This window comes from Natrix helvetica, assembly GCF_964273705.1.
Source record: "Natrix helvetica genome assembly, chromosome: 6".
Taxonomy (NCBI): domain Eukaryota; kingdom Metazoa; phylum Chordata; class Lepidosauria; order Squamata; family Natricidae; genus Natrix; species Natrix helvetica.
Genome location: NC_138553.1, coordinates 67,488,901 through 67,515,763, shown reverse-complemented (window position 1 = coordinate 67,515,763; position 26,863 = coordinate 67,488,901). Strand labels below are relative to the sequence as shown.

Here is a 26,863-nt window from a genome sequence, read left to right as displayed (position 1 = left end):
ATTTCTTCGGACAGTGCTGGCTCAATGGTGTCGAAACAGAGATGAGCACTGTCCCTTAAAGCAACTATTACCGGAGTAAAATCCTCAAGGACTCCTTTCCTCCGTTAGTCCAACCTGCAATTTCTCCAAGTAGAACCAGTGCCAATCCTATTTAACTTTCAGTTCCAGACTACGTCAGTCAGATGCCATGACCTGCTGAGTAATATAAGAAAACAGACCCCCCCCTCTTTTATGGCTTCTTGCCCCAATTATTGGTCACTGTTGAAATATTTAAAACATCCCAAGGATATTAGTAATCTTACTGATCAAACATTAAAGTTATTTCTTACACATGTAAGATAATCTTATGAGAGTTTGTAATTAAGTTTATTTAACATTACAAAATCATACATGAGAAATAGGCTCAGTATTAGTTGACATTATTCAGATTTTATTTATATATTTGCATGTCAGTGGGGAATTACTACAGAAATGCAATCTCATTTGTGATCCCTATGTCTTCTTTTCCTTGGCTTGAGCTAAACATATTAACCTCCTTTTCCATATTAAAAAAGTGGAGCTGTACAGTTCTAATTGGCTGCCCTATATGTCTGCCTACTTAGAGCAGGGCCACACCAAGCCTATAGATCACAGCCCTTTGTTTGCCAGAACAGATTGTAAAGACTTAAAGGACACAACAAACCAAATAACAGAATAACAAAATAGCAGAGCTGGAAGGGACCTTCTAGTCCAACCCCTCCTCAAGCAGGATACCCTATGTCATTCCAGTCCCTTCTTAAAAGCATTCAGTGATGGAGCAACTTCTGAAGGCAAGCTGTTCCACTGGTTAATTGTTTTCACTGTTAGCAAATTTCTCCTTCATTCTAGGTTGCTTCTCTCCTTCCATCCATTGTTTCTTTTCTTACTTTATTTGGAAAATAGGTTGATCCCTCCATTCTTTGTGGCAGTTCCTCAAATATTGGAACATTTGAAATATTGCTGTCATGTCACCCCTAATCCTTCTTTTCACTAGAAAAACCAAATTCCTATAGCCGTTCTTATGTTTTAGCCTCCAGCCCCTAATCATCTTTGTTGCTCCTTTCTGCACTCTTTCCAAAGTCTCTACATCTTTTTTATAATATGGTGACTAAAACTGGATCCAGTATTCTAAAGGTACTCTTACTAAGGCTTTATAAATGGTATTAATACCTCATGTGATCTTGATTTTAATCCTTTTAATGCAACCAGGACTGTGTTGGCTTTTTTGGCTGCCGTTGCCCATTACTGGCTCATATTTAACTGATTGTCCACTAGGACTCCAAGATCTCTCTCAGTTACTACTATTGAGCCAGGTTTTACCTAATCTATACCTGTACATTTGATTTTTCTTGCCTAAGTATAAAATGTATTATTTTTCTTATTTTTCATTTTGTAGATAGGTCCCAGTGTTCAAATGTCAAGATCTATCTGGATCTTTAGCCTATTTTCTGTAGTGTTATCTATTCTTGCCAGTTTATTGTCATCTGCAAATTTGATGAGTTTCCCTTCTATTCGTACATTTATACAGTATTAATGCAATATTCATATATTTATACTGTACATATAAAATATGTATATATTTTTACTGTATAAAATTTTTAAAAGTCTTTATAGCAAAGCCAACAGCATTTCTGAAGTTAATAGGCTGGAATATATTTTTCAATATAAAAATTATATAAAAATCAGTTCAGAAACATTTTGTGCCCTTTTATTCATAAAGCATATCTTATTCTGATCTTTTGGTTTTTTGTGGAAGAAAAGAGATTGTTGAAATCAAGATTACTTTTCATCTTTGAAGTTCTTTGCTACACACACACAAAAAGCAGTCAGATTTTGTAACAAAAATGCATCTTTTTCCTCTTCAGAATCTCTAACCTCAAGTAATTCAAAGCTCCACAGTAAGATATTTAAATGTAATGAAGATTTACTTTTTGTTTTCATTCATCTCTGATTGGTTACCTGAACACTGAAGCAATTTCCATTCTTGTTGAAACTGCGCTCTTAATTCTTTTATCACTTCCACATTCTCCTGTAAATCTGGTGCAAAGTTCTCAAAGTTGGGTATAAAGTCACCTATTAAGATGTTGGCTATATCTTGCATTATTTTTTCTTCAGTATCCTTTAAAAATAAAGTAAAATACTTGCATTAATGTGTACTTATCTCCCCCCCCACCCTAAAAAAAGAAAGAAAAGAAACATTTTATTGCTTGCAGTGTCATTTCTGAGAATTTGTATTCTATTGAATGGCTGTGTTGAATCACTGGACTATGCCATAATACCACTTGCTTGGTTTTGGTTTAGTGAATTGTATAACTAGACCTCTGTGGTTGGTAAACCTTGGTTTATAGCTTGGCATGTTCTGCAAACCCAAACAAATCAGATTTATTTGGTAAGACACAATGAAACACACCATGCTTAATGCAACGTGGGAATGTATCCGATAAGGAGTCAGTTATCTTTTAATACCATAAATCAGGCTTCCTCAACTGCGAGGTGGAAATCTCTCAGCAATTTGTGAGGTGGGAAACCTTAGATAAGTGTGTCTGTGTTGCCCCAAAGGTGTTTTTTTCCAAAAGGCAACTGGACTTTCTTGGTTTTTTTCCTTTAAAATGTTTGTTTTGTCATCCAAGAACAACTTCTGAAGAAGCTTCCTAGATGAGACGCAGACAGTTTGTATGGGTACATGTAATCAGGCTAGAGCAATGAAACAGAAGCACTGCCAAAATCTTGCTCTCAGCTTTTTTTCCCTCCCTTTATCTGGGCATGATGCCTACACAAGTTTTCCCAAAGTGGAATGGATTTTGACAATGGTGTCCTGTCAAAATTTGCTTTTGAGTTTTGTTCCTTGCTTTGTCTGCATCAGCTTGGTCTCACAATGGAAAGTTGTGATGTTACAAAGTTTGAGAACCCCTGGTGATAAATATATTAAAACTGAGTTATTAATAGGAAGCTTCATATTTCTTTCTTGCTGAATTCTAACCACAATTAAATCATTCATTGTACTTGGGAGGGGTGTTGTTTCACATACTGTATTTTCATTTATTATTTTAGAGATGCCATGATGCTGCAGAATTAAAAGAACCCCTGTAATAATTGTTTTGCATGTTTCGTTTGTTTGACTTATTTAGATTTTCCCAGGAAATCCAGGCATAGGAACATAGATAAGCAGAGAAGCAAAACTGAGCAATTCTTCAGACGGAATCTCAAAAACGTGCTTTGACACAATACACAAAATATTGTCTGAACCACTTTAAAGACAATACATCTTTTCTTTGAATTTTCAGTTGCCTTTCACTGCCTTTTAGAACTGAAATTGAAATGCTACAGCATCTTACTAGATTCTTCATGTATTTGCTTCAGGAAAACAAGAGAATCTGAAACTATAGACAGTTTTAGAAGGAACTAATCACACATTTCCCCTGGATTCTTTATTCTAAAAAAAAAAGGTTATTTTGTTGTAAAACCACTTACGTACTCCTTACCTGTATTACAGCGAGAATCTGAGATTCTGCTAATCCTTGCAGTAAGCTAATAAGCAAGGAAATTCTATTTTTGCCAAGGTTCTGGTTTGCCCCAACGATTACAATGGTTAAATTAGGCTGGTAGCTGTATGCAACTGGAAGAATAAATCCAAAGGTAGCAGAGAAGAAATTGTTGGTTTTAGGATCCTTCCAAAAATGAACAAAAAATTAAAATATTTTATTTTAGTAATTAATGTTAGCATATTAAAATTATTCAAAATTTCTCAATTTTCGACACTATATTTACATATTACGTGTAAAGGAATAAAAAACCAAAGAGATCTATAGGGCCATAACACTAACATGCAGTTCTTTCCAGCCCAATAATCCTGCCTTCAAGTCCTTTGGAAAATATTAAAATAAAAAACGGAGGCTTTTTTGCCTTCTCTCAGCCCCTAGCAGCACTGTGCAGGCTTCAGCAGGGCTAGGGCAAAGCAAAAATGCCCCCGTTTTTGCAAAAAACGGGACATTGTTCACAAAAAGGGATGCTTTTTTGCCTTCCCTCAGCCCCCAGCAGCCCTCTGCAGGCTTCAGCAGGGCTGGGGCAAGGCAAAACCGGGAGCTTTTTGCCTTGCCCCAGAGAGCTGCTGCGGGCTGAGAGAAGGCGAAAACTTTTTTTTCTTACTTACCACTTCGAAATCTTGGTGCGTCTTATACACCAGTGCATCTTATAGTCCAAAAAGGACGGTAGGTTGAATAGGTCTGCATGAACAAACTTTTGTCATTCCTGGAACCCAGAGTGATCAAACCAGTAACTCTTTTCATGTGTGATTAATATAATCAGACTTCCTTGCTTCAGATGTCCATAAAGAATTATGTGGAAGTCAGTGGTGGGAAAAACCATCTATCTATTTCACAATTCTGCTTTTTCTCAGACCTTTCCAATTCATGTAGGGAAGACAAGGGTTAAAGATTGTGCTAAAGTTTCAAAGTTTCTAAAAATGTTGTGCCAATTTTTTCCACCGCAGCAGTTCTTCAGTTTATCCCAAATATATTTATAGCATTTGCTACAAGACTGATTGATTGGCTGTTAAATTTATAGCCAACCCAACTCTAGCATGACTCTAGGTAGCAAACTGTATATTTCCAGCAGGCAGAATTCTCAGTTGGACCACAATTTTCAAATATTTGCATGTCATCCACACTCTAAAATCAGTAAAAAAATTGCTGAATATATAGTTCAACTCAAAATTTATGTCCTTGCATCCTCACTAAATCATACTTGGGTGATAAAAGAAGAAAGACCATAAAATGCCACACCTACTTCTTTCCAGTTGAGAGAGATATTGTGTTTGGTGTTAACTTGTTCAGAATGTTTAGCACAAATATTGATCAAGAGGCCTTTGCTGTAAAATTAATTAAAAAAAATCTATAAATATAATATCTATAAAATAGTTGCCACTCTGGTAATAATAAAATAAAGCAAATGCATATATCTGGAAAATATACAAGCTGTAATAATCAAATACATGTTTTAGATGCAAAATTATTCCAATTTTAAAAAAAACAGATTCAAAGTTCCATGTTTTACTTACAAAGCCCCACTGACGTTAGCAGAATTTCATTTTGAGAACCAACCGCACAAATTTAAATAAGCTGGTTGAAATACTGAGACTTACTCATCATCCAACTCAATTTTCATGTCCATGTCACCCACAAATACGCATAGGATTCTGCAAAGCAAAATATTTCAAGATCTGTTATGTATATAAAATAATTATTTACATATATCCTACCTTTGTTATTTTTTTTATAAATAACTCAATGTGGCAAATTTACCAAATACATCTCCTTCTTTCTTTTTCTTGCAATAACAACCCTGTGAGGTATTTTGGGCTGAGAGAGACTTGACTGGCCTAAGGCGTGACTAGAACTAGCCTGGTGCGTAAACTAGTAGACAAAATGTTATGATAAGTAGCTTAGTCTATGTAAGGCAGGGGTGTCCAAACTTGGGAACTTTAAGACTTGTGGACTTCAACTCCCAGAATTCCCCAGCCAGCCATGCTGGCTGGGGAATTCTGGGAGTTGAAGTCCACAAGTCTTAAAGTTCCCAAGTTTGGACACCCCTGATGTAAGGTAATCTCCTAATGGATTACATAAAAAAACTGGCATAGCTGACAGTCCAACAAAATTAACCATGTATAGCCAGCTACCATTATAGAATAAATAATAAATTCTGAACATTCAGTGAAGGAACTGGTAATCTAAACCTATAAATTTAAGAGCTCTTTTATAATTCTATATGTATAATTCTGACCATATGCTAACTACAAAAAACAAGTTAAGGATTATACCATATATGGCAAAGGTTTCCTACTCTATAAATTAATATTATGCATCATGAACAACGGATGTGCAGTCTAATTTATTTCTATCAAAGTAATATATTCTGTAAGGCTCAGTGGCTAAAACGCTGAGCTTGTCGATCAGAAATGTCGGTGGTTCGAATCGCTGGCGCCACATAATGGAGTGAGCTCCTGTTACTTGTCCCAGCTTCTGCCAACCTAGCAGTTTGAAAGCATGTAAAAATGTAAGTAGAAAAATATGAACCATTTTTGGTGGGAAGGTAAGAGTGTTCTGTGTGCCTTCAGAGTTTAATCATGCCGGCCACATGACCACACGGAGACATCTTCGGACAGCGCTGGCTCTTCGGCTTTGAAACGGAGATGAGCACTGCCCCCTAGAGTCGGGAACAACTAGCACATATGTGCAAGGGAAACCTTTACCTTTAATATATTCTGTATTTATTCAGTAGCAGCAAATCTCTGCTTTTTACCATAGCCCATCCATCCCCTAGGTATATCTATTTAGTCCCTTTCTACCACCATAACTATTTAGTCTTTTGCGTCTTCGCTATCATATACATTCATAGTATTCTTAAAATGGATCAAATTGTACACAACGTACTTCTGAATAAACCACTCAGAAAAAAAATCCCACTGTGTTAGAGTTTATTCATATAGAAATGATTACTGCTCACTTTGCATATAGAGTACATATGTATACAAAATAGTCCAGGTTATGATCGATTCGTTGCTTTTCAAAATCTGTCAAGAATTTCCCCAAGTTCCTAAATAATAGACAATGTTAACAAGGACCAAAAGCATTAGCCAAAAAAGGCACAATATTTAGAGTTGTGACCACTTTGAAAAGATGTTGATAAAAGAGAGTATCTGTAGCTCTGTGGGGTCCTTGGTGCTGTCTGAATTTGGCGGTTTTCTTGCAGACGTTTCACTGCCAAACTAGCTAAAATCTATTTGGTAATGAAAAGTCTGCAAGAAAACTACTAAGTTCAGAAAACACCAAGGATCCCATTGAAAAAATATGCTTGGTTTGCAGAAGATGGCTAATTAAAGTTAGTATGACTCCTAAAAACATTAATATTTTTTTTCAGGATCGTGCAGATGGCTAAAACAAATTCAACTATTTCAATGAACAATAGAGAAGTGTTGCCTTCCTGTGACATTCAGAGTGTGTCTTTGAATCATTTTTGAATAATAATTTATTGTCCTTTAAGTACAAAACTGTGCAAGAAAGTATTAAATACAACATTCTTATACCTACTTTTCTACCTTCCAGTTTCTACAATGTGCTACTGCAATGGCAGAAGAAAGTGAAGGTGTAGATGAAACTGCAAGCCCATTGATCACCTAAATAACATAATAATTAAAATGTTACTATTTTATTTAATATTACAGTCAAGATTATATATCTGTACTGCCCTATATGTATAAATTCATTGCATATGAATGACTGGAACTGTATAGTTATAAGAACAAATAAAGTCTCTGCAAATATTGCAAAATTAATATCAAAACAAAATACTTGGACATTTAAAAGTATATAGTTATCAGGTCTGGATATGTTCCTATTTTGCCACAAAAGTAATAACTTGGCCATTAATACATCTAGAGAAGGATCTTTATTTGAAGGACTATCAGCAAACACCAGTGTCTGATGACATATTTTCCCTAAAGTAAACAGTCAGTTAAATCTTAGTAATGCACTAAATAGGAATGTGTAGTCTATTTACAGGATACATTCTGGTTTTGATTTCAATCAACCAATATTAAGAAAACATTTTGATGGACAAATAGAAAGAAACTTAGGCTTCCCCAAGTATAAATGGAAGGAGTCCAATTCTTTGCTAGCACAAAGAAATTTGATTAACTAATCGACTAAATGCTAATAATTTAGCAGCACCTCTCTACTATTCATTTGGGCAAATTAACTCTGCAAAGAGGGAATTATTGTCATTTAATTTACAAAAGTATTAGAATTGACTTAGGTGGCTCGAAGTTGTTTCCTACTCAGTAACTTTTATCCCAGCAAAATTATGCATGAATAAATGGTTTATTTTGGCATGGAGATGGACTGCATCCCATCTGGGCCTCTTCAAACTCCTACATGATTTTGTAACAGGCATGTATACAAGTCACACAGCCATAGGTATACAGCATAGGGAGGATGGAGGCAAATAATGAAATACATATCATGACGCCACAATTATTATTTCAATATTTTATCCTGCCTTTACTGTTTTTATAATGTAAGGTTTTTGAATTCAGCTCAGAATCTGATCATTCCAATGAAACTCTGAACTCAAGGCTACTGATAATCAGTTTTTATTTTGTGCAGAAAGCAAAAAGACTTGACGGCATTTTTGTCTCCCCCTTAACAGAGCAGGCAGAGGGAGAGAAAAAAAACAGACTCGTGCCTCACCGTCGTCGTGGGGAAAAACTTTTTGTCAAACTACTTAGTCTTACACAGCTTGCACAGATCGTCATAGTGTTAGAAACATTATTTCATGTTACGCAAACCTCATGATTTTTCTCAGCGCTCTGAAAACAATAGACCTTAGAAGAGGAAAGAAATACATTTCCTGGCATATGTCAGAGCTTTGTTAGGGAATGCTGAACACACATTTCAAGTTACAAGCAAGGTTACTTGGCAGAATACTTGGCTAGGCTAAGCTTGGCAATTCGCCTAGAAGTTTTATAGATGAAGTTGGCACACGTTAGGTTACAATGGAGCTTCTCTCAACAGCAATTTAACAAAAGCTGAATTAGGTTACACTCTGTGTATGCTCTAATCCTTCAGAGATCCTTTCAATAAAATAACTCAAGGTAGTGAACACACAATATCCTGTTTTCCAACAACAAATTTTTCCAACCTGTGAGGTGAATTGGGCTGACAGAGAGTGACTGACCCAAAGTCACCCAGCTGGCTCTGAGACTTATATCCCACACTGGAACTTAAGTACAAAAGCCAAGATCTGGATTGTTGTTTCTTTGTCATTGTGGTTACTTGAGGACATCATCTGTATGCACACAACCTGGCTTGACATCAAGCTTTTCCAGCTCTAGCAAAAATGTTTAATATTTATTCAGATGATGTGATTTACTGGTTTCAGAAAAATTATTCACATCTCTGTAACCCAGGTTAGTCTTCTCTCTACACGGTTGACAGGTTTACTGAGTTAATTGAAATGTATTATTGTTACTAGCATTAGCATTTACATTACAGCACAATGCCCAAGGTGGGAATATATGCAGCCTTTACCTTAGCAGTAATAGAGAAATTATGCCGCAATTAGTGTAATGGGATAATAATGCATTGTTCTAGGAGAATATAAAGAGTTAACCATCCATATAATAATTGGGTAGTTAAGCATGCAGATAGAACTTGTGATATATCTCTTTAAAGGGAATGAATTTACATCCTAATTGCCTGAGAGACATAATGTGATATCCACCAGCCTACATCTAAGATGCTATGCTACCAGAAAAATGACCCAAAAAGAAACATATCAAGTGTTTTTTTATTTTGAAAAAAAAAAGCGACTGTGCTGATTTTTTTTTTGAGGAAAAAAATCAGTTGACTGGAAAAGAAAATACAATCTTTTCATTTCCCTGCCCCCCCCCCAACATTTTGTCAGAACCTATCATTCCCCCTCTACCACCAACTAATCTCAACTGTCAATAACTGTTCTTCCGGCTCCCACAGCATCCAATACAACTGTTGATGCTTCCAGGATAGGAAGTGAAATGTCTTGCTTTTCCTCAAAAAAATCAATCCAGATGCTTTTTTTTTCAAAATAAAACCCACCTTTGATACATGGATAGCTGAGAATCTTCATAGACAAAAAAGAAAGGGCATAGCTTCAATTTAAGTACAACTTCCCTATAGGAATGGCTGTGAGATTTTAAAATATGTTTAATTCTCCTCAAAACCAACTAGAAGAAAATATGTCATATCGAATCAATGCAGTTTTGCCAAATGATTAACATTACCTCCTTTTTAATGATTTTGTTAAGGACAGCCAGCATATTCAAGTGTGAGTTTAGAGCTGCTTCTTCCATATTTTTCACATGAAATGCACTGTGAAATACATATATTTGAATGATGGTTATACACCAGAACAATTGGCACAACATGCTGAAGTTTGAATTTATGACTTCTTAATGGACATATAAAAGCTGGCCAAATTATAAATTACTCTGTGTACTGTACACTAAGTGTTGTCCCTATTATTCAGGAGGAATATTATGTTAACTGCAACACTAATTAACCCATAGCAATTTCTTCTTGCAACATATAGGACTTTTGAATTCTGGATAAACAGATTATCACTGTGGGGAGGGTGGTTTGTTTTTGTTAATATATGGGATTTCTAAATGTTGTAAGACACCCTGAAACATCTCTGATGTTTGTGAGTTTGGCAGTCTTATAATTTTGCGAAATAAATAATCACAGGCCACGTCTACTTGACCTTCTACAGATAATCCTTGGCTTAGAACCACAATTAGGCCCAAAATTTGCTGAGGGAAACGTTTGTTAAGTAAGTTTCGCCTCATTTTGCAATCTTTCTTCCCACAATTGTTAAGAGAATCATTGCAGTTGTTACTACGTTAATAACACTGTTGTTAAGTGAATCTGGCTTCCTCATTGACTTCGCTTGACAGAAGATCACAAAAGCTAGATCCCATGACACTGTAACTGTCACAAATATGAACCAGTTGTCAAGCATCCAAATTTTGATTACATGATCATGGGGATGCTGAAAGCGTGAAAAATGGTCATAACTCGCTTTTTTCAGTGCCATTGTAGCTTTGAGCGGTCATTCTAAGTAGAGGACTTCCTGTACTTTACACGGACAAGCTTTTGCTACCCATCCTTTTAACTGGAGAAACTGAACATTCTTTTTCATCAAAAGCTGAATGCTAAATATCTGGCTGTATCATGATACACTGTTTTGAGCTGGTGAACAGTATGGCTAACCTGATAGTAGTTTTGAACTCTTCCATATCCAATCCCTTTGGAATATGAACCGTTGGTGGGAGCAGTTGTATGCCAGTCTCATCAACAGCGGCTGCTGTTTTAATAGGAGGTTTCAAAGACAAAATGCTTTTCATGTGCGTCTCCAAAAACCTATCTGTTTTGATGACTTCATTGACATCTCCCTTTCCAACTTCTTGAGGACTGAGGAGTTCCACATTGGTCTGTGTAAGCTCAGCTTTCTCTGCTTGACAGGATGTAGTACTGAGATCTTGCACTGGAGTTACATCTGGAAACAACAACAGAACACAGCCTGTCTCCATAGTGAAGGCAAATTATGCTTGTTTTCCTCAAACCAGTGGCCTCCAGATCTGTTGGGATTACAACTCTCAAAATTCCAGCCAACTTATGAAAAGTTGATTATGCTAGTATTACTTGGGGTTTGGGTATTGCCACATTTTGAAATCTCTGATCAGATTTCTGAGGGGTGGGTGAGAGGAGCATTTAGCTCAGAAATGATTTGTTTAGTTCAAAATGTTAACATTATTGTTTTTAGTACAAAACATATTAAAAATAGACAGTTTTTACATTTTTGTTGCCTACTGTAAAATATTTAGCAATCCTTTTATTGTTGGAGGTATGTACTATGATCTACAAGTCAGACAGATGGGTTGTGCCTACTTTGAAAATGAGTTGGAAGAAATAGTAGCAGGAGACTGGTACTTGATTAAAGATGTAATTCCTCTTAATGCAAGGATGTCAAACTCACATCGTCACACAGTGTCACGTGACGTATCGCTAAACTGGGCGTTGACGTGGCCAACACATAACGCATCAGGCCTGCGGGCCAGGAGTGTGACAGTCCTGCATTAATGAATCAAAGCATCATGTCCTTATTGCAACTCATGGTGCTTATGCTCCCACATTCTGAAAAAACACTTCTTTTGGTTGATATTGTTAAGTATACATTCTTTAAGTACACGCAGCATATTTTTAAGTACACATATTCTTTTAAATTAATTTAGCTCCAGTTATTTCAACCAAGTATACTGTTGCAATTATTTGTGCTAAGTTTGCCACCGACATCCTTTATATCGTCAATCTTTCCTTTGACAATTCAGAAAGAAGAAGAAGAAATAACTTTAGGACAAGTTGTTAATTTATACTGAGTAAATTAATTTAGTCAATATATTGTCAATTTATTTATTGTGACTTTATCACCTAACGATGTTAAAATCTAGCCAATCTCGTTTCTAATACTGCTTCTAAATTGAAATAGGAATTTGATAACTTGCTCTACTTAAGGATCTGCTTTGGAATATTTAAACTTGATGAGTGAGATTTCTGTGAATTAAGAAAAGGATAGACAGTAAATTAAATCCAGAAATGTTTTAATATTTCCATGATCTGCAGCAATATATCAGAAAAAAGGGCAATTCCTGCCATTACCTTCATATGTCAAACACTTCCAATATGGCTTATGCGCAGCTCTCACATTCTGAATTGATTCCCTTGCACTAAAAAAGATCAAATGGGATACACATTCTCTTTAAAAAAAATATTTTAAACCGCTATATTTTTTAATACTAAGAATCTGTATAAGTGTTATTTGCAACAAAAACTTGAGGCTATGCTATTTAAAATAAACTTCTATGAAATAAAATTATTAAAGCATAATATGGTAGAGTCAGGAACAACTAGCACATATGTGCGATGGGAATCTTTACCTTTACCTATATCAATATTCAATATCCCATCTGGCTGTATATGGAATTTTTCTACCATCCTTTGCAATTCCCAGGATTTTCTAATATGTATACATTTCAAAAAGAAAAACCAGCTCAAATCTACCTATTTTGATGAAAAAATTCTTTCATATAAGCAGTGGAGATTCTTTTGGATATATGGACTGCCATATTTGTAGGCAATTAAGCAAACCTACAGAGGCACTTGAATTATTGGAATAGAACAATGCTATTCTACACTTTTGGTTTAATTCAACAACAGGGTGAGCTCTTGCTCCTACCCAGCTGGCAGTTCAAAATCATGCAGATCGGGGATGAAATGCTACCAGTTCGGGTCAGTTCGCCTGAACCGGTAGTAAAAAATGCTACTGGTTCCCAGAACCGGTAGTAAAAAATGCTAAAAAAAGTTTTTAAAAAAGTTACGACAATTGCATGTCGCACAGCTGATCTTCTGAACTTTTTTTTTTTTTACTTTTTAAGCATTTTTTTAACTACAGGTTCTCCAGAAACGCGGGGGTGGGGTCCGTTTTTGCTCCCAGCAGGTTTTCGTGAAACCTGCTAGGCCAAAAATGGGAGGTGGGGGGTGCTAAGAAAGAAAGAAGAAAGAGAAAGAGAGAGAGGGAGGGAAAAAGGAGAGGAAGGAAGGACTACAAACCTGGCACTAGACACAGCTTCAGAGGATAATCTAGGGTTGGAAGGGCCCTTGAGGTTATCTAGTCCAATTCTGCTGCAGCAGGACATTGGTAAAGCGAGTCTCTGTCTTTTGATCCCCCAGTTACATGACCACATAGCCATGCCCACCTAGTCACATGACCCCACCAAACCATGCCCACAGAACTGGTAGCAAAAAAATAATAATAATTTCACCACTGATGCAGATGTGACTATCTCTTCGGTAGGAAGGTAACAGCATTTTTTGTGCTTTTGGAGTATAGCCATGCTAGACACATGACCATGGAAAAAGTCTTTGGACAACATTGGCTCCCTTGGCCAAGAAGCAGAAGCAATGCACCCTAGAATCAGACACAACTGGAAGGAGAACCTTTACCTTTACTCAAATTATCTATAACCACCTCCAAACAGTGAGGAGTAATCCACTGCACAAGTAAATACCTTGTGGGTAGATGCCTCCTGCACCAGTTTCAGAGATCTCATCAAATACTGCCTATATTTCATGCCATTTATCGAGAGAGTGAAAGTCACTAGAAGTTCCCATTCTTTAGGGCAGGGGTGTCCAAACTTGGGAACTTTAAGACTTGTGGACTTATTCCCCATGCTGGCTGGGGAATTCTGGGAGTTGAAGTCCACAAGTCTTAAAGTTCCCAAGTTTGGACACCGCTGCTTTAGGGTAACACTTAGGTTTTATATGAGCTTCTGTCTTTGTCATCCATAGTTTGAAAGCATGCTGGTTGGGGAATTCTGGAAATTGAAGCTTACACATCTTTAAGCTGCCAAGATTGAGAAATACTGGTTTAAAGATATGGTGGACCATATGAAATCTTCAAATTAAAAAGATTGTAATCTACCCATGTCGTAATTGTACACCATTGTTCTCCTACAATTAAGGAGAACAGATTAAGAACGTACGTATCTTCCTCACTGAGCAATGATTTTATGATGGAACAATGCAATATGGTTAATAGGCCTAACGCCAAAAGAACAGGTACATACCAAATGTACATCCAATCTCCCCACTGTAAAATCTTCACAGGTTTGTCTACTACACGTCAGCATACATAAAACTGTTAGAAGCTGCATTTAAATGCCAGGCTTGGGTAGACTAGTAAAACATAAGTATATGCTGGATTTTGCACTGTTGCCTGACTCAAAAGATCTAAATAGCAGAATCCTATGTACAGACATGCCCACAGAGAAATTTTAAAAAAAGTTCAGATAGTGGTTTCAATTGCATGATCCCCATTTTGGCTTTTTAGACAATCCATTAATGGAAATAATGTTGAAAGATTGTCCCATCCTCAGTCTTGTTTAGAACTGGCCTTTGGTCAATGCAGATCGAGCTTTTTAGTTATTACATGCCTACACACAGGAACATCGTCATAACATGTACCTTAAACAAGGCATCATTTCACCAGACAAAGGAGGTAAAGGATCTCCAAGCAAAGCTTTTAGAGTCATGCAGACTGACTCAGAGAGTGACCGTAAATGATAGCCGCCCTAAATAAAAACAGATATAAAATATAAAGGAGCATACAAAATTCCAAGCAAAGATTAAGCAAACAACAACATCCACGTGCTAAAGTATTAGAAAAGAAAACAAGTAATATTCATCAGACACCAGGGTATGCTTGTTTCCAAACACCTGATATAATCACTATTGAAAATACCTTCTTCACTTAAGGACTGCTTGTTCAGTGATCAAATTAATGATGGCCTTCAACAAATGAGGCTTACACCCAGTCTTCAAAGTTCCAGCTGTCACAGCATCCATGCAGTTACATGATCATGATTCAGGAAATTAGGGATCAGCTTGAAAATTAGGATTTTACAGCCTCCTGCAGTTATGATCACAATTTGCAATCTTCACTGCTAGCTTCCTACAAACAAATTCAACGGGAGAGCCAGCAGTAGGTTGCAAATGGCAACCACGTGACATTGGGCTTGACAATGACACAGGATTTGCTTAACAATGGCAACCAGAACTGTAATTGCTAAGCAGTGCTATGCTAAAGCCTTTGATTGTGTGGATCACAACAAATCGTGGCAAGTTCTTAAAGAGGTGGGAGTATCAGACCATTTTATTTGCTTCTTGTGAAACCTATATGTAAGTCAAGGAGCAACAGTGAGAACTGGACACGGAACCACTGATTGGTTCAAAATTGGGAAAGGACTCCGGCAAGGCTGTATACTGTCACCCTGCCTATTTAACTTATATGCAGAGCACATCATGAGAAAGGTGGGACTAGAAGAATCAAAAGTTGGAATTAAGATTGCCGGGAGAAATATCAACAACCTCAGATATGCCGATGATACCACTCTAATGGCAGAAAGTGAAGGGGAACTAAAGAGCCTCTTGATGCAGGTGAAGAAGGAGACTGCAAAGGTTGGCTTGAAACTCAACATTAAGAAAACTAAAATCATGGCATCCGGCCCTCTCAGTTCCTGGCAAATAGATGGGGAAGAAATGGAGGTAGTGACAGATTTTATTTTCCTGGGCTCCAAGATCATTGCAGATGGGGACTGAAGCCAAGAAATTAAAAGACGCTTGCTCCTGGGGAGGAAAGCTATGGAAAATTTAGACAGCATACCAAAAAGCAGAGACATCACCCTGCCAGCAAAACTGTGCATAGCCAAGGCTACGGTTTTTCCAGTTGCAATGTATGGCTGTGAAAGTTGGACCATAAGAAAGGCTGAGTGTCAAAGAATTGAGACCTTTGAACTATGGTGCTGGAGAAGACCCCTGTGAGTCCCTTGGACTGCAAGGTGATCAAACCAGACAGTCCTAGAGGAGATCAACCCTGACCGCTCTTTAGAAGGCCAGATCCTGAAGATGAAACTCAAATACTTTGGCCGCCTTATGAGAAGGAAGGATTCACTGGAGAAGAGCCTAATGCTGGGAACGATTGAGGGCAAAAGAAGAAGGGATGACAGAGAATGAGGTGGCTGGATGGAGTCACCGAAGCAGTCAAGGTGAGCTTAAATGGACTCCAGAGGATGGGAGAGGACAGGAAGGCCTGGAGGAACGTAATCTGTGGAGTTGCGATGGGTCAGACACGACTTCGCAACTAACACCACCACAGTCATGTGACATCTTGCTTTAGGATTGCCATTGCTTATTGACAGAAATTCCAGTCCAATTACTCTCATTAACTAAGGACTATCTGTAAGACGACCTAAATCTCTTCTAGTCTGAACAAAAAATGAGAACCTCAGAAAATGGTGTGCTGAGCAGCAGAGCGCTTTCCTTTCCTTTCCCACAAACAGGTGACTTACTGCCAAAGCCAGTTTTTTGGCAGTGGCTTGCCAGATTTGAAGGGGAGCAACTAGGAATGACTCACGATGACCCTTGGACGACTGTGTACTTGCTTGGGAAGAGAATCCAGAGAATTGCAATTCTTGTTAAGAGCAGTCAGAGGATTGTGTCTCCATCTTTTCCTGTCACTGTATTTTTTTAGATGAAGAATATTTTTGAAGCTTTGAAGTTTAATTGTTAATAGCCTGGCTGAATGCTGATGGGCTTTACATGAGCTTGTTGGTATACAAATGTGAACTTTCTTTGTTATACTTTGGAATTTTAAAATACTTTCTCTTTCGCCGCAAGGAAGTCAGCAGTGTGAGGGTTTTCCTCTTCACTGTGAAAGTGACTTGATTTGATTTACACAAGATATCGTATTTTACTATAGGCATAACACCAAAAGAATTCTGTTACTTCATTTTATTTTTGCATATGTCCTTGGTTTTATTTATCTTACAAAGATGGGGATTTTCCCTTTTTTTCCCTTTTCATTTATTCTCTTACTGTGGAAATTCTTATCTTGGCTTCTTCTATGATTACTTTGTTATGGAACATTTACTTTTTTTGTCCTGGGAAAGAAACTTTGCACCCTGCTGTGAAAGCTTGAGTATAAGACAAATCTGGACTATATTAAAATCCAAGTAACAATAGATTGAAGACTTTGAATATTACATCTCACTACATGCAATAGAAGACAGCTGCCAGGAGACACTGCATTCCAATTTGCAGGAAAATTTACTGAACAACAAGTGTTATGGAAATATTTTCAATAGAGATCTATGTTTTTGAGGAATGAGAAGCAGTTGTTTGAAAAGTTTACATTTCTAAAGAAAAGTAAAGATGATAAGCTGGAAGGAATTGTTCTTCCCATTAAAAATCAATCTATGGTATTTGATCCTGGAAGGTTCAGAGACAATGGTTATAAGGCATTTATGGGAGATTAGAAGACGCTTCTGGACTCTCTGAGTGTTAAAAACAATAATAGTTTGTTAACAGAGGGCTTTGAAGTTTAGCTTTGTTATCAGAATTACCTGTTCATTGCTTTTTTTATATAATAAATAGATGGTAGGTCAAATTGATAGATTTCTATACTTGTAATATTTTTAATGCTATAATTTTTCAAATATAGAGGTAGAAAGTTATAAATTGTGGACTTGCTTTGCAAGGGGAGAATTATTATTATTGTTAAAACCTATTTATCAGTATTCAATGAGAAGGGATATTTTATGTGTATGTTTGACATTCTGCTTTATGCACTGTTTTTGTCTTTATTGTTGCTATATATCTTTTTTCCCCTTTTTTATTTTAACTTCGGAAATAAATAAAAAATATTAGGAAAAAAGTACCCCAAAATAATAAAATCTCATTTCATAAAGAAAGAAGTGATATAATCATAAGAAACAATAGTATTATCTCAATATTCCAAAACCTCGAATATTTTTATGATCTCCGGAATGACCCTTCTGCCCTGGTTCCCAAGGAAACAAAGTGAGGTCACATGACTGTGGGTGGCCATTGGAACTTCAAATTCAGGTTGTAAGTATCCCTCGGGTAAGTCCATTGGAACTTCAATTGGTTGCTAAGTGTTACGTCATAAGTCGAGAACTACCTGTATTCATAGACCAGTGAGCACCTGAGATTTCTGTCAATATGTGAATATTCATAATCCTGGAAAAATTTGAACAGTACCTCTAATTAAAAAGTTGATAGCATTTATTAAATTGGAAATCAGACTGTAATAAAATCCATACCTCTAAAACCGCACACAACTTTCCATTAGCTAAATTCATTAGAAAATGGGTAAGATGGGAAAAGCATTCTGGAGTTGCCTTCATCTGCCCCTAAAAACAAAGCAAGCAGAAACAAAGATTTTTTTTTAAAAAAATGGTCTGTTTTCATGGGAAAAAAGAAAGAAAAACAGTATCTAGAAAAGAGCTTACCTCTGGATCGCCTATTCCAGAGTCATATCCAGCAGAAATCAAAACAAGTTCTGGATCAAACTACAGTTGGGAAAAAAATCAACAGAGTTTATATTATAGTATAATGTGCACAGTATAAAGATGTTGTGAGTTGCAATTCATCAAGATCTGGAAAGTCACAGGTTCCCCCAATAAGCATTTTGAGGCATGTCCAACCACCTACTTTCTTCAATTAATTAAGATTTGATTTTTGATCTACTATTCCCTTTCCAACTTTTCATAAAAACTTTGAGCAGTGTTTCTCAACCTCAGCTACTTTAAAATGTGTGGAACCCCCAGAATTCCCCAGACAGTTAAAAAGACACTGACTAAATGCAACCCACAAGGGTTCCCCCTGCATTGCTGCCTTTTTGCTAAGAAGAACTTGTATGGAAATATTCCCTCCAGTTGACCAATGTAGGATATCATCATCTTCTCTTAATAATCCCTTGCAGGGTAGAGTCTGGTCAACTGAATGGAGCTAGCAGAGTGTTTACTGGCCGGATGCCCTTCCTGACGCCAATGCGGAGATTTGTTGACCAATATAAGATACGGAGGACCAAAATTGTCTAATCAGACCTCACACTGTCAGTCTTAATTCCTTGCTCATTTGTTTCTTTCACAATTCAGCCCCAATCCAGTCAGTTTGAGCTGCTCCTTTTAAAACCATGGCTCTCAAACAGGTAGGGGAAAGTGAAGACCAAGGGCATTCCCATTACAGGTGATGAGCTCGAGTTACAACCATTCGTTTAGTGACTGAAGTTATAGCAGCAGTAAAAAAACAATGATTTATGCTCCAATGGCCACTGTAGCATCCCCATGGTGATGTGATCAAACTTTGGCAACCAGCATGTGTTTACAATAGTTATACCATCCTGGGGTTATGTAGATCACTATTTGCAATGTTTCCAGCCTGCCTCTGACAAGCAAAGTCAATGGGGGAAGCAGGGTTTGCTTAAGGATCATGTGATTCCCTTAACAGCCCTTGAACAACTGGTCATAAAATGAGTTGCAGCTCACTGAACAACCTCCTTGCTTACTAATGGAAATTCTGGCTGTACATTGCGGACTACCTGTAGCATCTCTGGAGCTATTCCTTTCACATCACTACAGAGATGTCAGAGAATTGGCTCTGTCACACAATTGTGCAACAACGTCCAGGAGTTGTAACATTTGTGAAGGGGCTCATAGTCTCTTTAAAAAAAACAAAAACTAGCAAATCTGGGGAGCTCCCAATGGGAGCAAAAAATTCAAGAGTGTAGTACAGCTGTTGTCTTCGTTATTGGGCCTTCTTCCTGCAGATAACCCTAAGCGTATCTTGAAAGGGGGGGGGGGGGAGGCCCAGAATTCAAAAGTTACCTCAAAAGCTACTGGAAGCAAGACATGAAGAAATGCAGCCAAATAATCTGAATTTCCCATTCCAATCTGCAAAGCCAAGCATAATATAAAAGAACAGTTCTTTTAAAACAGAAAAAAAAATCCCAAACTGCCATGATACAGGCCCATTAGTCCACAAATATCTTTGTGGAAATCGTCTCTGGAGAGCATCGTGCTTCTCCAACAAATTCTGAATTGTATTCATCAAATAGTTTTCTAAATCCCCAGGAAGGGAAATGAAATGGATATTCTAAAATTTGTATTACATTCCATGTGACAATATAATATCTGTATTTTTCTTTTTTTGCCTCAAAGGCTTCCCTTATTAATATTACCACAGTAATAAAACTGTCATTTTTCTTAAAAAATAACATTTTTATAAACAGTAAAGTAGGACAATGAGTGTTTTTGTTAAATTAAAGACTATTTCAGGGGAAACTCTGCTTCCTTGTGCATAATTCATCAACTGCATATGAGAACACAAATCTAGTCTAATTACAAAATGAGTTCTGAGCTGACTGCAAATATGTATATTAGGTGTGTAAATGGAATTAAAAACAAAACTGCATCAAATGCATGACTGCTCAAGTTTAACATCTAATTATATCATAGTGCTATTAAACAATATTTTACCTGATTCCAAGGGAGATTTATGGTGAATCCTTTTCCCTTCCCCTGACCAACCGCATCATAATTAGACTCACTGAGACAAGGCCAAAAGTTTTGGTGTTCGAACCGATGCCAGGAAAAATAGAGAACACTAACAAGAACAAAGTAGTATTGAATGAAGTCGCTGATACACCAAACAAGCAAACTACTCTCAAGCAGTGCTTATTCCAGGATAGAACAGCTGAACTAAGTCTGAAATCTATGAATTTTCACTATTCAGCTTTCTGCAAATTGATCTAAATATAGGGTGTTCTCAAAGATTTTGCATAGTTGTAGACTCAGAGTAGTTTTTAAGATGTTGCTGAACTAAAGTTTCCCGCAAAAATGTGGGTGTTGGTATGAGTGCCATCCATTTTGTAAATGTATCTCACAATAACACATATACTTTTAATCTGTTCTTTTCATCTTTATCTATCTTTGAATAGGACCTTATCTATCACTTTAGTTCAATACTGAAGGGACTTTTACGACAATGTTAAAAACACAGACTGTAAGATATAAGGTAAAGGTTCCCCTTGCACATATGTGCTAATCGTTCCCGACTCTAGGGGTCGGTGCTCATCTCTGTTTCAAAGTCAAAGAGTCAATGCTGTCTGAAGATGTCTCCGTGGTCATGTGACCGGCATAACTAAATGCCGAAGGTGCATGGAACGCTATTACCTTCCCACCAAAGGTGGTCCCTATTTTTCTATTTGCATTTTTACATGCTTTTGAACTGCTAGGTTGGCAGAGGCTGAGATAAGTAACGGGAGCTCACTCTGTTACGCAGCGCTAGGGATTCGAACCACCGAACTGCCAACCTTTCTGATCGACAAGCTTAGCATCTTAGCCACTGAGCCACCCCGCATCCTATAAGTCATAGGGTATAGCAAAATTAATACAATCTGCCTAAAAACCAAAATGTTACATAACTGTGAAGCGAAAGCTATCAAAATATCTTGAGGCCTGCTGTCCGCTACTGACGTTCATTGGTAGTTCATTTCCAAAATAAAAACTTTTTGAAACTCATGCAGTACTCAGGTTTGCTGCAACATCTCCAAGAACAAGTAATTGACGAACCTTGGGTCATCATCAAATGCATATTGAATTCCTTGTCCATGATGTACATCCCAGTCAACAATGAGGATCCTGCATGAACCAACAACGACATTCATTCAAAGGTAAGACCTTCAAAATTTTATGGTTTTAAATAGATTATACTCCACCTTTGCAAGCCGTATTTTCTTTGAGCATATTTTGCTGCAATAGCAACATTATTGAAGATACAAAATCCATTGGCTGCACTTCTTTGACTATGATGACCTGGTGGCCTGCAATCAAGCATGATTGAGTCAGTTAACCATAAACTGTACCAAATAACGTTCACCTAGAGAACATTTCAATTTGGTTACCTTATTAGAGTCAAGCCATTACGGGTCTTTCCCGACATCACAGCATCTACCAGTTGCAGTGTTGCTCCCACAGCCAGTTTGGCACAACGATATGTTGTCTGAGGAATAGAACAAGTTAATGATTCAAACTGCAGTTTCTGAGAATGAATGAGTGAAGGCTGAAGAGATGGGAACAGGTTGGCACTCTACAACACTGAATTTCCCTTCAGGCAGGCATTGGGTATTAGAACTATAATTTAAAGAATCACTCAGTAGTCACCTCCTCCCAATTTATATTCCCTGGAGCAGGAGAACTAAAAAAGAAGGAATTTGGGGAGATGGGTAGAAAGATAGGTCTGGAGGAAGCTTGGAGTCTTGGCCATAAGAAAAGCTCCACCTGTTCAAAGGGACAAGTTTATATTTAGTTCCAGGGAAGGTAAGAGCTGTGAACCTGTGGAAACATTTTAAAGTTAAGGGTGGCCATTGCAAACCCATTTTAAGTTATTTATCAACGGCTAAATTTGATTCCTTCTGCAAACATTAACAAAATGACTGTGATGTTCAGCATCTTACTCCAGTTACATAATTTTGGGTAGAGATTTTTAAAAAATACAGGGAAAAAAATTCTCTAAATCAGGAAAGGGTTTAGTGGTGGTAGCAAAAACAATAGATCCTCTCCAGGCCTTCCACAGGGAAGCCAAAAAGTCGAATTGATAGCTGCAACTCTCCATCTCCTGCAAAATGTCCCTGGATCCTTTAGAAATATTCACGAGTTAAAGAACAATATGTTTTAATTTTGAAGAACAGCTGCCCCACAACTCTTTGGGTGGACAGCAGGATTTGGAGAAAATGATTTATGACTAAGGAATATTATATCTGGGAAGAATTCTCGATGAGGCTGCATACTGGATGAAAGTAAACAGAATCATATTCAGCAGAGAGTTTTTGGAGCTCTTCTTTTTCCATTTTCTCAGTGCTCTTCACAATTTCCACATAATCCATACTGGAAAGGAAAAAGAAAGATGGTATCACCCATAGACATAATATAGGGTGTGAGCCAATTTCAAATGGTGCTGCCTCTATAACTCTGCTAATCAGGAATCTGATTATAGGCTTATCATCTGAATTCAGTGTCCTGATGGTCAGCCCCCTCTGCAGTCATGTGACCAAACGTTGAGTGCCTGGCCACATGGCTGCATTTATAGTTGCTTGCAGCACATCACGGTCACGTGAGCACTTTTTCAATGGTTTTGCCAAAACCAGCACTTCTGCTCTTCGGCAAAACCACTCATGCAGCAAACCGTTGGTTTGCTTAAAGACCACAACAAAAAAGGCTGTAAACTGGGCAATCTGCATTATGGTAGCATTTGAAAGACTACCTTTATATACATGTCATAAGCTAAAAAATGGTATCATTTAACATAGGCGATTTTGTCACCAGGTTTTGGGTGTTGAACTTTTTGGGTATTTCTCGGTGCAAATAACATTTTCTCTCTTAGGGGGTTTAGGACTTAACTTGGACTTTATGAAAACAAATTATATCTGTTAAGTGTAAAGGAAACATGACACCGAATTTTTCCCTTATTATTTCTCCAACACTGTCCTAGGAGCATACCTGTGAATCAGCATGATTTCACTCTCAGTTCCTTCTCTGGCAGAGACACAAATGCATCTTTCAATCAGGTTATAATGCTGAAGGCAGCCATAGCAGGAGGAAAGCCGTTCAGGGACTTCCACATTACAGACGGGGCTAAAAATGAGACCAAGATTTAGGTCCTAGTAAAATCCTTAAAAATCTATGTTACAGCTAAGAAAGATGGGGTTTTTTTCATTGCTAGAAAGAAAAAAAACTGGTGAAGGAAGGAATGTGTTCTTTACAATAGTATTGATAATGAAATACCTCAGATATTAACTAAAACTCTTTTAAACTGGGGTTTTTGTCATGATCTCCAAGCCTTAGACAGTGGATTGGACTAAAAGATTTCCAAAGACCCTTCCAACTCTATGATTCTATGTTAACAGTGAAACAGTATTTCTAAGACTTGGCAACTTGAAGAGGTGTGGACTTCAACTTCCAGAATCCCCCAGCCATGATGTCAACACATCTTAAAAGTTATCAAGGTTGAGAAACACTGCAATGGACTAAGGCAGGATCAAGACCAGATTTTCTGTTTGAAGCAGGCAGTAGTATCCACAGCAAGGGTGTATGTGTCAACATCAAAGCCGCTCTCCTTTTGCACAGGCAGAAATGATGCACAAGCATACAAAATATGCACGTTTCTGATCATAGTGCTCCACTGACTGATATGGGTAGCTATAGAAATACTTATAATTGAAGTTCCAGCTGAGTGCAATTGGCTCACACTGGAACGGTTACACTGTCCGGCAATGATGTAATCATCCTTTGACCTTCCCTGTCAGCTTCCCACGAGGAAAGTCGGAAGGAATGTTACAAGTCACTCTGGCATGTCCCCACCCCTTATCCTTTTGCACACCATGCTATGCCTTCCTATCCTGGACTTTGCTGCATTCAAACATGCACACCTGCATCCCAGCACCCTCTCCCCCAACTCCTGCACATCATGTACCAGGCCTTCCACACCCAGGCAATCCTGATTCTAATTACCGTTGTAACTCAAGAACAACCTGTATCTGTAATTTCCTTTTATTGCAAAGTAGAGGTTTCTTAAATGAAAAAACAATAACAACCACAACAAAAGCTGTACTTACTCTTCCCAAAGTAGCTTATGGTTGATCATTTCACCATCATAAACCAAGGCTGTTCCAACTGCCATCACCTTGCTTGAAACCACAATGCAAATATCTGGTATGTGGTTCATTAAAGAAACAAAACATGTATCAAGAAGGAAACCAGCAGAATCAAGACATCAATTGTTATTTTGCTTTGGACAATCTGAAGTGATGCTACAGCTGACACATTTTAATAGAGCAATCATCATCCTGGTTCAATTTAACATTAAACTGCAGCTGAGCACAATGTGAATAGAATAAGAATAAGAATAGAATACTTTATTGGGCAAGTGTGATTGGACACGCAAGGAATTTGTCTTTGGTGCAATTGCTCTCAGTTTACATAAGGAGAATAAAATACATACATCAAGAATAAAAATATACTACACTAAGTGATAATCAAGGTTACTAATAAGATATCAAATTGTACTAGTAAACAAATAAAATATAAATTGAAAGATACAAGCAACATGCTTATAGTCATGTGGGAACAAGCCTATTTACCGTAAGCTTCAGACAGAGTACAACTTCTTCCAGACATCAAGACCATTCCAGAGGAAGAAACTAAAAGCATCTTCTTTCAAATACAAGGTACTCATAATTGTTAGTTTGACAAGGATAAACTATCACCTATGATTTACCAAAGTAAGGCAAAATCCAACCATTATTTTCAGCTCTAGTTTTTTTTGCTGTAGTTCATTGGTTAAAACAACAATTTTTCCCCAAAAGTGCAGATGTTTCTGAACTGGAACCTAAAGAGAGTTGCTAAATGCCAACTTCAGGATGTGTGAACTTCAACTCTCAGAATTCCTCAGCTGGTTTGACAATCTTGAAACTGTCAAGCTGGAAAAACACTGAATTTGAGCATGTTCTTATCCAGCTGGAAGAAATTATTTTCAAACTGGCTGGGGAATTTCTGAGGGTTGAAGTCCACACATCTTAACATTGCTGAAGCTGAGAAACACTGAGCTAAGAGAGAAAGGTTGGTCCAAAGTGCTGCAATCCAATGACCTCTGGGATCAGAATCCAGGTCTCTGTTAGAATTAGTTAGAATTAACTACTTCTCTCCATACTTACTCTCCTTCCTATGGCAAACAGTAGTCAAAACTCATCCATGGACATGTGAAGCTACAGAAATTTGTGAGGATATTTTAATAACGGAAGGTCTTAATTTTAGATTCTTTAATCTTCTAATTCTTTAGACTTGAATAAGCACAGAAGAACAATTCCCCCAATCTCTTGAAATACCACCCAATTCTCCTCTTAACATCACTCTTAATGACACTCAGGGCTCTCTTACCCATTAAGTACAATCTAGAAAATTCTGCTGAAGAAAATAATTTCAGGTTCAAAGCCCAGTGTTGAAGGATCTAACAAGAATAAGATCAAACACTGAGCATGCTGTGGACTTCAACTCCCAGGAATCCCACAGGCAGCATGGCCATCTTGAAGCCGCCATGTTTGAAAAAGACTGAAATTGAGAAGGTTCCCTATCCAGCTGGAAGACATTTAGATCAGGGGTCTCCAGCCTTGGCAACTTTAAGCCTAGCGGACTTCAACTCCCAGAATTCCCCAGCCAACAAAGCTTTCTTTGGGGAATTCTGGGAGTTGAAGTCCGCCAGGCTTAAAGTTGCCAAGGTTTTGGAGATCCCTGATTTAGATACCATTCTCTAGCTGGCTGGGGAATTCTGGGAGTTCCCACACTTTAAGAGTTGCCAAAGAGTTGAAAATAAGAGTTGAAATAAAGCCATTTAAAATGAAGGGGGAAAAAACCTCTGCAAATTTTGCGTACTATCCTTAAAATAAAGTGTACAATGCAACATTAAAAAGGAGGGAAGATCTACGTCTCTAGTAAATTTAAGCTCTGAAGGTGCAAAAGCCCTTTCTAAAAATCTACTCCTCTGACCATGTGCAGAAAGCAATTCCAATTCCCCAAAGAAAGCACAGTCACCTCGAAACATCTGAAATTAGGCGATCGGCAAGCAAGATCTCAAATAAAAAACCCTCTCCTTTTGCAATAATATTCCAAATTTAATTTTAACCTACTAGACGCTTCACTTCTAGAGCAGCTACCCAGACTCGTATTACAGGGAAAATGTCAAACGGTATTTAGATTAAAAAAAACTTTCCTACCCGAATTACAGCCTCTGCTAAACTCCAGCACTCGGGGTTGGGAGAGGAGGGAAAATCAAAGGGCTTGGAG

The 26,863-nt window shown here is 37.5% G+C and overlaps 1 protein-coding gene across 5 annotated transcripts; it reads right to left on the bottom strand.

The window, feature by feature from the left end:
- Positions 1–359: 359 nt before the first annotated feature.
- HDAC10 (histone deacetylase 10) lies at positions 360–26,863 on the bottom strand. Of its 5 annotated transcripts, XM_081956886.1 has the most exons (21): positions 25,165–25,347; positions 24,640–24,733; positions 23,525–23,659; positions 22,816–22,912; positions 21,931–22,028; positions 21,745–21,849; positions 21,599–21,667; positions 20,504–20,630; positions 19,853–19,918; positions 18,476–18,535; positions 18,287–18,376; positions 14,631–14,737; positions 12,267–12,334; positions 10,821–11,106; positions 9,833–9,920; positions 7,104–7,189; positions 5,159–5,212; positions 4,804–4,885; positions 3,501–3,686; positions 1,978–2,137; positions 360–1,823 (listed from the first exon to the last, which is right to left on the bottom strand). In XM_081956886.1, exons 1-21 carry the CDS (start codon positions 25,232–25,234, stop codon positions 1,798–1,800), a joined length of 2,154 nt encoding a protein of 717 aa, XP_081813012.1. In that variant the 5' UTR covers positions 25,235–25,347; the 3' UTR covers positions 360–1,797. The 5 variants fall into 5 exon arrangements, with proteins under 5 accessions (XP_081813012.1, XP_081813014.1, XP_081813013.1 ...); XM_081956888.1 differs by lacking the exon at positions 25,165–25,347 and adding an exon at positions 26,794–26,863 and having other exon boundaries at positions 360–2,137; XM_081956887.1 differs by lacking the exon at positions 25,165–25,347 and adding an exon at positions 25,961–25,998 and having other exon boundaries at positions 360–2,137.

Bases quoted from the DNA above. Each gene is read 5' to 3' on its own strand.
- HDAC10 (XM_081956885.1), bottom strand. From the start codon at position 25,234: ATGCTTTTAGTTTCTTCCTCTGGAATGGTCTTGATGTCTGGAAGAAGT. The intron at 21,850-21,930 runs GTAACCAAATTG...GCTTGATTGCAG, and splicing joins AATGGCTTGACTCTAATAAG to GCCACCAGGTCATCATAGTC. The intron at 18,536-19,852 runs GTAACTTTTGAA...TCCCAACTGTAG, and splicing joins TGCTTCCAGTAGCTTTTGAG to TTTGATCCAGAACTTGTTTT.